This window comes from Prinia subflava, chromosome 2 (genome assembly GCF_021018805.1).
Source record: "Prinia subflava isolate CZ2003 ecotype Zambia chromosome 2, Cam_Psub_1.2, whole genome shotgun sequence".
NCBI lineage: Eukaryota > Metazoa > Chordata > Aves > Passeriformes > Cisticolidae > Prinia > Prinia subflava.
Genome location: NC_086248.1, coordinates 32,085,739 through 32,103,229, shown reverse-complemented (window position 1 = coordinate 32,103,229; position 17,491 = coordinate 32,085,739). Strand labels below are relative to the sequence as shown.

At 38.6% G+C, this 17,491-nt stretch overlaps 1 protein-coding gene across 3 annotated transcripts in view; it reads right to left on the bottom strand.

Annotated features, from left to right (window-relative positions):
- The window catches only part of MEI4 (meiotic double-stranded break formation protein 4), a 69,847-nt gene extending 53,652 nt beyond the window's left edge, over window positions 1–16,195 (bottom strand). The window contains exons 1-3 of one of the 3 annotated variants that reach the window (XM_063389502.1): window positions 15,716–16,195; window positions 14,072–14,146; window positions 6,352–6,600 (exon numbers count right to left, since the gene is read on the bottom strand). In XM_063389502.1, the coding sequence (XP_063245572.1) occupies window positions 6,352–6,600; window positions 14,072–14,146; window positions 15,716–15,761 (370 nt within the window). In that variant the 5' untranslated portion in view covers window positions 15,762–16,195. The remainder of the gene's footprint in view (window positions 1–6,351; window positions 6,601–14,071; window positions 14,147–15,715) is intronic. The other 2 variants (XM_063389505.1, XM_063389503.1) reach the window with 2 other exon arrangements.
- Window positions 16,196–17,491: the final 1,296 nt, after the last annotated feature.

The following is a 17,491-nucleotide window of genomic DNA, read 5'->3' as shown; positions in this document are numbered from 1 at the left end:
AACTGTAAGCATTATGTCTTACCAAAAATGCTGTGCATTATGAAACAAACTGAGCTTTGCTAAGAGACAGGAAACAGCAGCCAATGAAGACTGCAATGATCTGTATGCAACTTAGTGAGATGCAAGCTAAAACGAGACGGATTCCTTAAGAAGTGTCACCTAAAGTGTGCCTTCCTAAAAACACCGCTTTTCTTGAATACAACATGGTAAAACTGCTTGGCTTTTCTGTCTTTATATATCCAGAAAGATGCAAACACAGATCTGCTTGAGGAACTAGATTCCAAGTTTGAGTTGGGTTAAGGTTGCCCAAAAGGATTGTGAAATCTCCATCCTTCAACTACTACATCCTCTCCATCCTCATCCTACTTAAAAATGTCTGGACAAAATCCTGCACAACTCTAGGGGACCATGCTTGACAAGAGGCTTGGACAAGATGATCTTCAGTAGTCCCTTCCAACCTCCACCATTATGTGATTCTGTACTTCCAGGAAAAAAATTGACTCATTCTTAGCTTCCCACAGTAGACTTAAAGGCAAAAGGATCCTAATTTCCATGGCCACATATCTTAACTTGTTTTTACCCTATACATTCAGTTTTCCCCAAAACTTTCTGTTACCCAGAAGAAAATAATCTACACTAAATTATGAATCCCATTTGCTATTGTGAACCTTATTCCTAATAATCACTCTGCAACTCATAACTAATTAATTAATTAATAACAAACCCTTACTCTTGCTGGGAAAATTGGGTTGGTTTTACCTCTGAATGGGTTCCTTACACAGAATTCTGGAGAGAAAAGGATGCTTCTTGGGTCCCTTTGTCTGAAGTATGTGCTTAGAACATACTGAATAGCTGTAGCAGTGCCACTGCATTTTAAAGGAGAAAGTTTCCACAACCAAAACAGACCTGTCGTCCACGGAAGGAGCAGTACTCTGAGGTTTCAATGAATCGTTGAACTCCAGCTGGTGCTTTTCACAGATTGTAAATGAACTTATTTAATTATCCTGAAAAGGCCTCAGCTTTCATGAAGTTCCCCATTGTGTCAATACAATTATGGAGAACAGATTTATCTCATTATCATATTCCAAGAGCCATATTCCTACAAATTTGCGCTAAATACAATTTAATTTCATTTTTGCCATCTCATAGATCTGCTCTCATTTCTTTGTTCTCCTCATAAAAACATGAAATACTTCTTAGGTTGTGAGACATTCCTTGCCATGCGGCCTACTTGCATTATTACCACTGGTAGATGCATGGGAGTACACCAGTACACTTAAGATGTCAAATGACACTTCTGAAGTACGGTTCGTCTGACATCCCTATGTCTTAAAGAAAAAAATGTTGAGATGACACACTGGTCTATCCTTATGGATCTGTATGGAGAGAAACGCACCTATTTTTCTTTGGGGGGATGGGGAGGCAAGAAGTAGGGAGGAAGAACGTCTTTATAGAGAAACATCACGTCCCTAAGCACCTGAAAAAAAAAATCAGAACTGTTTTCCATGGCAACATCAAATTAAGAGTTGACTGCTGCCCAATGGAGAATCCTTCTCTGACCTTAGAAAAAGGAAGATAGAAAAAGAAAGTAAAAGATACACGTCAGAGGCTGACAGTTCCTCTGCCATAGTCGTGCTTTTGTACTCCTTCCAAATACCAGGAGGGGAAAGTGATGACAGGACACAGCAATCTATAACAGCAGCTCATTTAACACTATTTCATCTATCTTCTGGGGAGGGAAATAATTTCCCCCAATAGACAAATGTGTTTGTATCATTACTATTCAGTGAGATTTGGACTGCTGTTATCCCCACTAACAAGGAAGACTCCTTTATGAGGCTGCAGATAACATACCCACTGAGGAAATCTTCAGCTTTTGGTCTGACCTTTCTGAATTCACCTGATTGGTTTCTCTTTGAAAGTGAGCTTCAAAAAATCTATCATCAATTCTGTTCTCTCACCACTTCTTTTAATGTAAGGAGGCAGAGGAAACATCACAAGCTACATTACTTAAGTCATGATGGAGAATTTTGCCCTTCCAGAAGTCTGAAATCCAATTATTCAGAAAATATTTTGACTGGCCATCAATTTTCCTGCCATCATCAAAGCAGGACTTACCTGATCCTCTCTTTGCCTACCAAGGAAATCCTAGGGTATGTTTTCTGCCTGTCCCTTTTGAGCAAGAAATTCCCAAGCTATGACTTACAGGGAAGTAGAAAGGAAGAGAAAGCTGAATTCTGTGGCCCAAAGCAAGGCTGTTGGTAAACTGTAGCTATGTAATGCTTATAACCAGTTTTACTTCAGCTGTTGAAGTGGTTGGTTCCAGTTCTGTAAGCTCCCAGTGAGAAGAAATGAGACTGAAGTGTCTTCATTCGCACTAATCTAAAAAGGAAGTTGTTCTCTTTTTCCACACATATGACTAGATGCCTCAAGAAATGCACCAAGTTAAGGAATGAAGCAGGAGATAAATTCTTTTTTCCTCTGGGTGTTATTCCCAAAAGAGACACAAGTTGCTTCTTTGACCCAGGGAATAGAATTTAGGGGACAGCACCCTGAACGGCAGAACACAGCCCCAGGATACAGTTGAAAATTAGACATTCAAGTTAATCACATTGTGACTCAGAGGTCAGCGTTTCCCTAAAAACTCTGTGGTAGGGTGGATGGCACATGTGCTAACGTGGCAGCTAAAAACAGGAGGGAACTCCAGGGCATTTTCTACTGTAAATAAAATACCTATACCTATAAAATGAAGAGTAACCCAATTCTAAAAAAGTATGGGGTGGAGAGAATCTGGTTTTTATTTTAATTAGAGGAACAAGCAGTTCAGTAAATTCCTACCCACTGCATAAGAAGGGAATAACTTCGAAGGTGAAGCTGAGGAAGAGGGAACACTTACTTGAGACAAGTTTTGCTAAATATATACCCTGGATAATCAATTTTGAACCTTCAAGAGTATCAGCTGGAAGCAACCAAGGTAATAAATATCTATCCTCTAAATTGTCATTCCTAAAATACAAGCTTGGCAAAAAAGGGTAGAATACTGCATTTATGCCTTCTTGGGTTGAAAGTTGCTAACAGCTTCAGGCTCTTCAGAGTTCTTAAACAAGTCAGCCAAGAAACAATACAGTCATTGATTACATGAACTGATGAGAGCAAAGGAATCTGTGTTACAGGACAGGTGCTTCAATCCATGAACGTATCAATTCACCAATGCTTTGTAAGACCCTTTATCTTTTCTTGTTGCTCCAAAACAAAGTGACAACAGAATGCTCAAATATTATATAAATGCTTATTCTTAAATAACAACAAGAAGTTTTTATGCTCCATTCTGTGAAATTTTAATTTCAATCTAAGAAAGGCATGAAACTTTGATTTAAGATTAAATTTGACTTGTTTTTTCTACCCATGGGCATAGTTGTCAGTACAATACTGTCAAGGTGAAAAGTAACAGAAAATTGCAAAAAGATTTGCTTCTCCTCCTCCTCATATGATTGACATAGAGCCAAAAGCACCATCAAGGAACAGTCCTTCTTTTCAGAAAGACAACTGAACAGTAAGTTAAATCAGGAACTTCCAGACAGCACAGTCAGTGAATACTCACCACTGCACTTTCATAAAAAAACACATTTATCTGTAAGAACTCATACTACCAAGCAGTTAACCTGCAGCAAAGCATGCTTCTCCCCCTAAGTTAGGAACTTACAACTTTTTTAGTGTCTCTGAGGACAAAGAACTATTCAGGTGGGACAAAGAAATTTGGGCACCATTTCTTTTAAAAATGGATTCTCTGTTCTTTATCCTTCATGTATTTGCACATCTGTACTGTGTTTAACTGTACATGGAGGGGGAAAACAGGTACCATGGCTTCAAAGAGCTCACAAATTTCCTCACATCAGGGAAATAAAACTCCATGGGCAGTTTCTAATCATTCCTGAAGCCTCTGAAAGACTTACTACTATTATTACAAACAGCAGGTGGGAGAGGAAAGCTCTCACATTCTGGATGCAAAGCAGAGAAGATACAGCTGCAAACTGAACCTTGGCTGAAGGACTCAAACTCTTCAGTTCTAAAGAGGCACCAGCAGGAACAAATGCAGTCTTATCCTTACTGCATGAGATTTTCTGGTGGGGGATCTTTTGAAACCCAGATATTCCTGTATCTAAAGAGTTATTAATCAAAACAAAAAGCCGCAGATAGGCTGGGGGTTTGAAATATTTTTAAGAGGCTGCATTATTTTAAGCAGAACACTAACTCCAGAAATGAGGCTGGAGAAATGAGTGGAGGAGGAAAAGCATCCATGATATCTGCAGATTGCTTGGTGCTAAGACCAAGCCTAGTTATCATCCACAGGCCTAGAGAGCATACCTCTGGTGTGATATTAGGTGGTAGAGCTGGGAAACCACAACGATGGCTTGATGGATCTACAGTAGTTTCATTTGAAAGGATGAAACACCACTTATTACCACTTTTTCTCCCAGCTTATCTTCAAGCTCCTTGTGCCTTTGTATCTCAGCAGTAGCCACCCTTTAGCTTCTATTCTCCATGGACTTGAAAAATGTCAAAACTGGCACAACACACAGGAAAGGTGTTGTCTTTTATCTTGGGGCAGAAGATGTCGGTGGTGTAGTGGCCCCTATTTCAGGTAGGCTTTGTCTCTACAACCATCTTCCCATACATTCAACCACGGATGTGCTGCTATGATTAGACATCATCAACCTGATAGCCTAAGGACTGCACCGACCTCACCAACAGATATTCCATCAGGTACCAGTAAAAATCTTTCTTTACTCAAAAGCAAGTGACCGAGTATTTGTCTCCAGTGGAACTGTAATCCTAAATGCACACTCAGTAGAAACAGTGCAGGTATAAGACATCTAAAATTAGAAAAGATTTATCACATTTTAAGTCTGTGAACAAACTTCAGTGTGATTAGGGTAATGAAAATTAACATCCTTTGCAAGAGGTGTAATCTGCCACAGACAGTTTTCTCTGCCTATCTCATAATTAAAATTTAGAGTTTAGAGAACCTTTCGAATATTAGACTTGGAATACAGAAGTTGCAAGTGAATTGATTTTGTTTGCTATGTTTTGCTAATTGGTAGTGTTTGTTATGTTCTGCTTAATCCACAATTAGAATATCCTCTCCAGACACTAGATGTTTATAAATTTCTCCTGATAATATGCAGCCAGTTCTTCAAAACATAAGACTTCTGTTGGAAGCTGCATCTTAAAAGTTATTTTAGTCTTAAATGTCATGTTTCCAACAGGTTGCAGAAAATAGACACACAGACAAAAACAAAGTAAGAATAGTCATTAAATGACTTCTCTGTAGAGAAAGGTCTAGTATGCTAATTAAATACATAAACCATTAGAGCTTCTAGCTAAAGTCTAATGATCCCCTCATCAGTCAACATTACAAATTAGAAATCTTTAGGCAAGGCAACAAAGACACTCCTGTTTCAGTACAAAGGCAGTGTGGTAAAGCCTCATCAAGTTTTCCACCAGGGAACTTTCTAAAAATCTCAAATCATAAAGCAATTAGCTATACATCTTGATTTTAGAGATTCCCTCAACAGTGAACTTTCTCTCTCCTTCAGCCCAGAGCATTCTGACCTCCATCTCCCAGGAAAGTATCTCCTCGGAGCCCGGAGAAATCCTCCACTGCCTGATTTCCAAGCTCACACACTGCCACCGGTATCTTGAATTGAGCATGACTTACTACACATGCACAAGTCAGAGAAACAGTGCTGTTTGAAACCATCTTTTTTTTTTTAATCTTCTTTGACTAAAATTTTTCCTGAATCCAGTAACATCAGACTCACAATATTTTACAATATGACTTAAAAAAACATATCCACAGTGTCAATACACTCTCAGAAACAACACCTATACAATCCTTTGCATGCTCTACCTTCCTGTTACACACATTGGGGATTAGTGCTTCCAACACCTTAGGCTTAAATTCTGATTTTAAAATCTGTAAGGTGGTTAGAAACATGCAATATGTCTTTAAGACATGTTACAAATGTAAACACAAACTAGGTCTTACAAACTAGTATTTCCAAGGTTACAGGGTAACATTGCGTATTGACAGTTTTTGTCTGCAATTATTCTGTGTAATACATATTGATTCTGAAGGTTAAATATATAAATTCTGCATAAGCATCAAATTCTTAAGCCCAATCCCATTACAAATGAACGAAGTGTTCCACTACCTCAGAACTTTGGGAGAAACAAAAAACCGTACACTGAGGACTCTCACATCCAGGTACAAGAAATTGTACAGGTAACATGAAAGCTGTTTGGTTCCTTGCTATTGCAACAAAGCCAGAAATTATTTGAGTAACTTACTATTTTCCAAGCAGAATCTTGGAGAGATCCTGTTCAGAAGAAGTTCCTGTCGTAATCGAAGAACTTCAGCTTCCAGCACTTCCGCTTTCCATTTCCATCCAAAATCTTGTTCAGGTACAGTTCTGGCAAGGTACTCTGTGTATTCTCTGGCACTCTTCCCTGGTGGTTTTGAGTGGATAATTGCAAAAGCCAATGCTAGTTTTGATATTTTCAAATAAGAAATTTGATTTTCTCTTCCACCTTTGATTTCTATTGCATTAGAAAAACAGAAAACAAAAAGGTTACTTCAGTATGACTCCATTAAGGAAATGATGCACAATATTTTCTTGGCTTTGAAAACTGTTCAACAATGAGATCAATTCTTTCATTTTTAGTGCATTCCTAAATCATCAAGGAGAACAGAAATACAGGCATCTGTGCACAATGTAAGAACAGAGCATACATGAGCTGCACTCAGATATAAAAATAAAATTCAGCCAGTATTTAAGAATAACTGTGGAAAAATAGTAAGCACTTCAAATAGGCTTATCCTAGCAAAATTGTCAATGCAAATGTTATCTCCACTAAAACATGGATGAAAAAAGTAAAAATACTAACCTCAAAAAATCCACCCTGACACTCCCTCCCCCCTTAATGAATTCTAAACCCATGACAGAAGAATTCATTTGGGGTTATTCATACTTAAATACAATACATATAATTTCATGGAAGTGTACCAAAAGGTCCCAGTGCTCAAAAGATAAAACTTTGAGGTTGTCTCTGGTTTTGAACATCTGGTATTGGTGCCCTTTAAGTTTTAAGTCTACATTAAGCCTCCAGCCTGCAGAAAGCTAAACAGACATCTTCAAAGTAATGCAAGTGGCTAGTAAGGTAAGTGAAGACAACAGTTATATAAGATTTGTTACAAACAGAGGATGGGGCAAAACGCATTATAAGAGTCAGAGCAACAAAATATTTAAATAGATGATTACATCACTTGCAACAGCACAGGGCCTAGGAGCGGAGCAGGAAAAAATGAAATTAAAACCAACTAATATTAACCAGCCTATCTAATTAGCAAAGTCATATTTTTCCCAATTCCAAACCATTTTCATTCAGTCGTTTGATGTATTCTTTTCCTGAAAAAATATCACTCCCAAAATAATATTTTAAGAAAAAAAAAATCACTTCTTACACTTTTGCCCTGACCTTGACATCCATAATTTTTTACAGTGCTGTTTTTCTCTTGTTATCCATTGAAACATCACGTTAAGCACTAATAAGTTGTACTGAGAAGCTCTGAAATAGTCACAGCACAAGTTTGAAAAAGGTATTTTTGGTCATCCTTTTATCAGACCATCTGCTATCACTAAGCTGGTTTCTTCCTCTGGTTCTACTCAGTTTTGGATAGGAAGTCATAAATCATCCTATATTCATTTATCCATCAGGGACACTTACAGAAGGCACTGCTTTTTAAGTATTTCTTTCACCTTTCAAACACTTCTGAAATGCACAAACAATCTGTGTACTCCTCGCACACTGTCCATTCAGACACAGCAGCCAGTTAACTTTTTACACAGTACAGAGCACAAATGACAGGAGTGCAAAAATTACGTGGGATCTGTTTACCTACAGCTATACTTTAAGCTACTCTTTTACAATTGAAACACTCCATCCCTGTCATGTGTCAGGGCAAGATCACCTAATCTAAGCCACCAGTGCATTCCTAAAGCTAATTAAATAGTAAGCCTTTAGAAACTGAACTATGCTATATATATTCCTTACTTAAAGAAGCTATGCATTAAATGGTACTTTTGCAAAATTTCTGAAGAAAATCTATTTCACACAACTTTTCAATTCATATCTAGAATTTCAGTGAAAAGCAGAAATCGGTTTTGTCAAAGGATTAGCACCTCTGTGGGACAGCTAACCAGTATAAGACTTTTGCTTGCCTTATACATTAAATGTTTACAAATACAAAAGCATGTAAATAATTGAACTGCCTTCAAAGCTGTGAATAAAATGAAATACGTGGAACCACACTGAAAGAAGATTAAATAGTAACAGTAAGGTATCCAAAATGTTTGGCTTTGAATCTGAAAGGTGCTTCCCAGATTATATCATCAGTAGAAATGTCACCCAGATATTACTCAAACAGTGTCTGTCAATTCTTACACAGTTCCTGTGCAGAGCAGAACGATAAATTAAGGGAGGCAGAAAAATGTCTTACACTGTTCGTTTAACATTTTGGTACCTCCAGAGACTACTCTGCCAAATCTTTCCGATTTATCTTCCTTTTAAGGACAAACACATATTTACTTACTGCTTCATAACAAGCTTTGTCGTTATTAGTACTTTCCTTTAAACTACATTCACAGAAGTTGCAAAATGATCAACATTCCAGTATGGGACAGGGAGTGGTATTTATTACAGCACTTCATAGATGTTCAGGTGCCTTTTATCATCAGAGTCACCACTAATACCTTATTTATCATGTTCTATTTCTCCTAACAGGATATACTATTACAAAGAAAACACAATGAAAATAATACTACAAAGAAAATACAAATTTTGCTGTCTGACCACTGACATATTACCACTATGCCACTAGTGTGACATGCTACTTTGGTAGCGTTTTTTGACCCCTCACTATCAAAATAAAGAGAGTCACTTTTTCATTTTGTTTTGAAAGGGACTAGTGTGTTTTAAGCATAACAAAAACCTTAGTGCACAAGGTAACAGTACAATAGAGACAAGTAAAAGAATCTTTCAACTGCAACATTCCAAAATGCTATTTCCTAAAATAGCTGTATCCCTAGCAAGGCACATAAACCACATAAACCATTACCTAATTTTGCTTTGAGAATCTTAAATAGCATTCCACCTTAACACTTAAACATACATTTAAAGAATTAATGCAATATGGAGTTTGAGGGAGGCCTTTTCTCTTTAACATCTTATACAAACTCACTTCTACTGTAGGAGTGTCTTACACTGAATGAGTTTAGGAAGATATTCTTACTCTGGAGGGAAATAATCACTCCTTTTCTGGAAAAATTACTTGCAAAGATGCTGTTAGAAAAAAACTCCAACAGCACGACAGATCACAGAACACAGCTGATTTTCCTAAGGAACAAGATACGGTACAGTTTTTGGAGAAGTCACTCTGCTGGAATCCCAAAATCTCTTGTTTAAAAACAGATAATTAATGACAAATAGCAATATTCCTGCATGCATTTCCAGAAAGAATCGATTTCTTAAAGATTTTATGGAGAATATACAGCTCTTTCACTTGCTTTCTGTTACTGACATTATCACCATCTCTCTTAATTTCTTTTCTGATTAGCAATGAGAAGTTTGCGTATCGAAAAGCAGAAGTTCTAAGAGTTGATTGAGGTTTTTAACCATACCCCTAAAGGGATAACAGCTCTCACAGAAACTATGTAAGTCTTCTAGAAAATAACACACAGGATAACGCTATTAGAAATACAGGGATACTGGCCAACTGTGCATTAGCAAAAATTGCACAGCAATCTGTTGCTCTCAGGAAGTGTTGAACCACCAAATACATTCCACTGAAAGCATATTGGCAGCTACAGAGTTTTATCAATAATGTTTTTGCTGCTATCAGCACAGAAACTGCACTACTGGTTGGGCAGAAAAAAGTTTTAGAACCAACCAAAAACTTTCCTTGATTGAGAACAGTACCCGACCAAGAGCAGAAAGGAGTCACCAGTCTAATTCCAGCTGCTAATGCCAAAATATGTCTCACATAAAGAGAAAGGTTCAAGAATTATCCAAAGCTCCATTCCTGCTATTATTTAGTTTTAAGGAGAGAACCAGTAATCCTGTGCAGACGCTGCTGGAAGCAGGACTCAGCACCCTAACAACAGACACCACCCAGGTTCCCTATGCAAACGCCTCAATCCACAAACCGATATTGGAGGAGCACTCTGGGGACACGATGCGTTAACAATACTGTTGAACAGGGCTACGTCTTTTTCTACACAAGAATGACATTCCATGCTTCCAGCTCTCATGCAGACAGAGGGTACTGAGAACCCTCCGAGATGCTAGCCATGGAAGACTGCTGAGCAATTATTCACCTGCTGAAATTATTACAAAAGAAGTGATGAACTGTCCCGTGCAGCTTTGTGTAACATAACCAGCTGGGGAACTGAGATGTGGTACAAGATCCATTGAAGACCTTTGATATAAGCAGGAAACAGGATAACAGAAAGAACCAGGATAAATCTAATTCCTAAGAACTACCCTAATCCACCAACCTGTTTTGCAGCTGCATTAGATACAGCAGCTCATACAGAGAGATTGAAATGTTAAGGGTTAATAACTCAAAGAATTGGCCATTTGCAGATGAAGCAGAATCCTCAACTCTAGAGCTTTTAAGAAGTCTTTCAGGGATGTTTATGGATAAAGGAGGTGAATTTTATATCAGTTACTCTTCTGAGTGGTACATTCAGTTTTCTCGCTGACCTTGGAAACAGGTAAGTCACAGAGAAATGGGGGGAAGGTAGCTAAGTTATGCTACGATTTAAAATTATAGGGTACCTCAAATCAAACCCAAAACCTAAACTCACTTGGAATAATTTAACACTGGAGTAATACTCATTAATGTCAAAGAATTATATAGACCTTAGGTGTTATTTCCACGTTTGGCCACAAAATTCCTCCTCTAATAATGGAGGAAACTGCTGAAAATATCATAGACAAAACCCTATTGATTGCATCAGGACATTCATTTGTTATTCAGACCACTATCATATGAATTTAAAAAATAATTTTAAAAATTAATAGCATAAGATACAAAATAGACTGTAATTCATAGAACTTCCAGGCCATTCCAGGACTTGGTTTTCTCCACGCATTAAAATTTTATTTAAAAAAAAGAGGAGTTGTCAGGACAGAAACAAATTTCCATTCACCACTACAACACAGCAAAGAATCTTCAGACAGCCCTAAAGATATATAAACAAAAGCTTTTCCTTCTAAATTTAAGAGTATGGTCTGTCCTTAAAGGTACAAATGCTCGAGGAAAAACTGTTTTGTTGCCAGGATTTTTACTTTAACACGTCTGTCAATTACACAGTACAAATAAAGGTGAAAAAATTACCCACATCTTTGTAACCTCATCTGCTTTATACAATAGAAACCAAGATACTGACTCATAATGATGGAGCACAAAATGCTGCAATTGCTCTAGTGGAACTGGGCTGAGTTCAGACACATATGGCCACAACATTAAGCAACAATAAAATAAACTTGATTTAATTGGTATGCCTAGCACAGCGTCACTTGTGTATGTAATAAACAATGATAATGGGACAGCTACATAATCAAGATGAACTGAAGTATGCCTTGTGTTCCAATTAAGCAGCTTTTATTGTAAAAATGTATAATAAACCAAGGCTACTCCACAGTGTCATCTTCAAACAACCTACGCTAACAATACACAAAGGTGTGTCATGGGAACATACTCAATGCGGGAAGAACTTGCTCTTCTTCCAACAAGCCTAACAACAACTCCAGCATATTTTTTTAAAATTAACTCAAAATGGTAAAACAATACTGAAAATAATAAATATTTAAAACACTTTATGTCAAAAGCACAAGGAAACTTAAATGTAGCATGATTTATTTCTTCCAACTCTAACTTTTAAATAATTTTAGCTTCTAAAATCAAATCTTATAAATTCTCCAAATCCAAATAACATCAATGAGTTGAAAAAAACTTCTCAGCAGTTACTAATGTTCCTCAACTATAACAATTTCCGAGAATTTAAGAACATAAGTAAGCATAATCCCTTAGGATTTCAGTAACATTTCCGACGTAGGATTTATCTCCTCTTAACTACAGAAACCTACAGTTTAGATGGCTACAACTGAGCTAGCTGTCTAGACTTTTTTTATTATCAATGGGCAGAAACAGAGATGTCAAATGTTAAAAATAAGCCAAGTCATTTGTACATTTTGTGGTAAAGTCACGACTCAGAAACATTTGTTCCCTCCCACAGACTACAAAGAGTGTTAAGATGACTGTATGTAAGACACACATGTATTGTGGACAGCCAACTACACTGAGATGAACTGGTGCACCACAGGCAGCTAAAGCTGAGACCTTCAAAGACCTATTTAAGGTACCTAACTAACAAGAGAAATTTTGCAAGGCTGGGAGCAGCACCCCTTAAAAGAAGTTTGTAATTCTAGATCTTTTCTGTACCTCTGGGGGTGGGGAAAAAAAAAAAAAGCTTTGTAAAAGAAAACGCAAAAGTCACAGAAAAAAGTTTGTGAGAATAACCTTGTGAACGTATTATAATACACAAAACACCAGCCAGGTGCAAATTAAAGACATGAGAAACATCTAATACGCTTGGAATTATATGAGCACAAAAAATCAGTTTGGCTCCTCGAACTTTCTTTGCCTCACTGTTCAACAAGATCATTTGAAAATAATAATTTAAGCCTGAGTTTTATGGTAGTTTAAAATTGTGTATATATTCTCCCTACAAGCTGAGAGTTCTTCCTTTTAATATCCTTTTTCTCCTCCAACAGGTCTTTTTTATGTGTCACTCACAACAACATAGAGTGAATCTGGCACACAGTACCACTACCATGTTTCTCGTCACTATTCTGACTACTAAAGACATGAACGTGTTTCCAGAATAGGGAATTTATTCTATAAAATCTGCTGTTCAGAAATTAAAGTATAACTCAGTGGTGTAAATTTATCTATACTTATGTCAGCACAGATTTCTTCCACTACCAAAACAGAACTGTGCTCACTTAATCAGCTGTGTGTAAATCCATCTGGTTCAGGAACGGAGGATACACTTTTCATTATAGCTTTACGAGATGAAATTTATGAAACCATGAAATTCAGACCCTTATTCTTTTACAAAGTTTCATATATGCTAATAATAATTACATAAAGAGTAAATTTACAATTGGCATTAGGGACTGTGGAAAACAATCCCAGACTTTATACACTGCCAAGTTACAACGAGAAAGCAGCCCTTATCTCCCCAGTCTTACCTACTGCAATGACTGTATTAGCTTTTGAATGCAGAATTTCACAGCAGAGTTCAAAAAAAGGCAATCATCAAGAGTTTGGAGGATTATTTAACAACTACTTTGCATATCTCCTCTTCCCATGTTAAAATACAATGACTAAAATGTCACTGTAATTTCCTTTTCAGTTTTACACTTTCAGCCTTTACCTGAACAGTTCAGTTTCCACAAGTTTTTAAATCTACAAGATCAGTATCTTTCAGTGATACTGATTTATTCAGGTAACCTTCCAGAATGCATCACTGTATTTTAAAAACCTTGGGTTTGAGTTTCTTACAGAAATCTACTATAGGCAGAAAGAAAGATGAGATTGTTCAAAAGAAAGGAAATGTTTGTAATAGAGGAAAAGGAAAAGAGGGAATACTGATAGGAATCCAGTACTCTAAAATGCATACAGCATGCATTAAAGGATGAATTCTTACATACACTACATACAGATAGTAACATAACTATAACCACATTCAATGTTATTTCTAGATATTAATTTATGAAGCACTGGAGGTGCTGAAGACACAAACCATTGAAAAGACCTGCCAAGGATTCACAGCCAAGTCCATAGACAAGTACTATTTTACATATTAATTTGGCTCAATTACTAGTTTATTCAAATTAAGACAATATCTAAGCCATGAAGATGATCAAAAGGCTGGAGTACCTCTCCTCTGAATGCAGGTTGAGAAAGTTGACTTTACTAAGCCTGGAGAAGAGCTCCAGAATGCCTTTCCAGCACCTAAAGGGTATTAAAAGAAAGTTGGAGAAGGACTTTTAGAAGGGCAAGACAAGAGGGAATGACTAAACTGAAAGAGGGCAGATTTAGACTAGATATTAGGAAGAAATGCATTACTGTGAGGGTGATGAGATGTTGGAACAGATTGCCTGGAGAAGGTGTGGATGCAAGTCTTCATTTTAGCTGGGACATTTTCTTCTTAGTAGCTGGTACACAGCTGTGGGGTTTGGATTTAGTATGAGAATGATGTTCATAACATCCTGATGTTCTGGCTGATGCTATGTAGTGTTTACCCTAAGTCAAGAGCTTTATAACCTCTCATGCTCTGCTGCTTCAGCTGCACTGAAAACTGGGAGATGAGCAAGGCCAGGACAGGTGACCCAAACTGGCCAAAGGAATACTGGGATCTCTGTTCAGCAATTGGCTGGGTACTGGTTATCAGTTGAGCAACTATGTTCATCACTTGTTTTTCTTGGGTTCTGTTACTCTCTCTTCCTTTCCTTATGGCAATTCTTTTTATTAATCATATTATTAGCATACTTAGTGTCACTATCATATTTTTTCAATTATTATTCTTATGTCAACCCATTCGTTTTACCTTTTCTTTATGACTATCCCAGCTGGGGTGGGGGGAATGAACAAAAGGCTGTGTGGTATTTAGTTGCCAGCTGGGTTTAAACCCCATCCCTGAAACTAACTGTTCAAGACCAGGATGGATGGGATTTTGAGCAGCCTGGTCTAGTGGAAGGTGTCCCTGCCTATGGCAGGAGGGTTGGAACTAGATGATTTTTAAAGACCTAGAACTCCAGGCCATTACTGGATTACTTTCTTCCATCAGTCAATGAGAGAAATGCAAGTGACTAAGCCTTATGATTTCTGAATTCCTAAGGTTAGAGAGATCAGAAACTATCATTTCAATTCACTGACATTAGAAATAATGAGGTAAAAATACTGATAACTTTGATAATTCTTTGATATTCTCTTATTATCTACATATTCACAGAACCTTTTTTTTAATAGGAGCACTAATAATATTAATTGAATCCCAGCATCCATCCAACAAAACTTCACAACAATAGTGTTTTTCCTTGTAACTGAGGTGAAATGGACAGGAGAAAACTTCAGATTTGGAACGGATAAAAATAGATACAAGTAATCAATAGCTGATATTCTTCATGATTAATAACAAAAGCAGCATAACTTTCACGAGAAGGCTCCCATTTCCTTCCAAATAAACTCAGCCTTTCCTCAGGAAACCACTTTGATCATCTAAAGCTGCCCACCTAAGGCCTCCTGCACGCAGACGAGGCAAGTGTCGCAGGGGAAGCAGGTGGGTGTCCCAGGGGAACCAGGAGAACCAGGGGGCTGTCTGAGGCAGCCCTCACACCCGCACCCCTGGGTGCAGGGTATGCACATGACGGCTGTCCCCAAAGGCCACTGACACCGCGGCCTGGGGCCATCTGCCCGTGCCGGTGCTGCCCTCTGGGAGCCCTCCGGGAGCCCTTTCGGATCCCCCCTCACGGCCTCCCTCACAGCCCCCGGAAGCGCTGGCAGCCTCGCGCTCCGACCCACCTGCAGCGGCGGCGGCCGCCCCGCCGGGGCCGCGCCCCGGCTCCATGGCCCGGGGCCCGGACGGGACCTCTCCGTCCCCGCTGGGGTCAGGCACAGCCCCGGGGCGCAGTGGTGGCACCTGCTCGGCGCGGGCCCTTCGCTCCCGCTCCTGTTTATGCACACGGCTGCTCCCTGCGGCGGCCGGCAGAGCCCGCGCTTTCGCGGGCCTGGCTTCCCGCTGCCGGGGCCGGGATGAGAGGGAAGCGCGAAGGCCAGCTGGCTGCAAAGGCCGCCTCAGGCGGGCAGGGGCAGGAGCGGGGAAGCCATGGAACCCCGCAGGAGACCTCTGCCAGTGCTTCCGCCAGGGAAGGAAGGGAGGGGAGCTGTGGGCAGGCTTTTAGCGAGTCCGGCCGCAGCTGGGCCTGCTCAGGGGGGCACAGCTCGCCATCACCTGGGTCACCCAGAGCAGTCCCCGCGCCTTTACACTTCTTATTCCTATGAATGGCGTGAAGGTCTCTCAAAGTGTTTTGCTGATTAACTTATGCCTATTTAAACTTTGCTTACCTAAAATATAGCCCCATACTAGCCAATGTGCCGAAAATTAACTATCCCAGCCAAAACAAGCACAATATCTTATGAGGAAATGGGATCATGAAACTTAAGAATTGTTATTTAACACTGCATTGAAAATAGAAGTTGCCTTTTAGTGGAAATTCTGTGAGCCAAGCTCACCAGTTAAGAAATTGTCTTTGTTTGAAAAATTATGTTTTTTAGACAAACTATGCTGAAAAGGTTGCAATAAGGCTTCTTGGCCAGAAATGACATCTGCAGAGGCACAGAATCACAGAAACATTTTGGCTAGAAAAGACCTTCAAGATCATCAATTCCAACCATTAACTCAGCATTTCCAAGTCCGCCACTCAATCATGTCCTTCAGTGCCACATCTACACATCTTTTAAATACTTTCTGGGATGGTGACTCCACCACTTCTATAGGCAGCGTGTTCTAATGCTTGACGGCCCAAAGAAATGTTTACTAATACTTGGTTGAGGTGGCTGAGAAGGGAGGACAGGAGAGATGAGAAATGATTAACGAAGTCAGATGCATTAGGCGCAGTTAGGCTTATCACAATACATAAAGTTTTTAAGTGTGGGGGGGGGGTGGGGTCAGTCTTTCTGAACACAGAAGTATTCAGATGTGACAATACACACTTTTCATCCCCATTGCTTGGATAATCTAAGCAGCATTATTTTTATCATGTTCTTTTCTTAAAAATTTTTTTTTAAAATTTTTTTTAAAATATTTTTTTATAAATAGTGGAAAAAATTCTGATCGAAAACACTTTTTTTTTTTTTTTTAAAGATTTACCTTCCAAACTACAGAAAACTGTTAACGCATTGGAACTTTCATTTTAGACTTCAAATGATAAATTAGAGTAAGTTAGAGAGCATTTTCGTTCTGACAGCGCTACTTATTTCTCAGTGAAACTCAAGGGAAAAAAAATAACAAAGCATTCTCCAGTCTCCTATAAAAGTGACGTATCAGGAGCTAACTATCATTTTCTGTGCATCTTTTGTGCATGTAAGTGATGCAGATGCTTTGCAAACAGGACACTCATTATGTAGATTGGACAGTCCATGTTTTCATATAATCTTTTCAGCTGAGACTGAAATAAAAGATTCAGAGACATCAGTGCTTTTACCTGCAAACCTGTCATCTGTATACAGTGAGCTGGATCTAAAAAGTAAAAATAGGCAGGGGCAACATTATTACTGTTCTAAAAAAGAAAGTGGCTT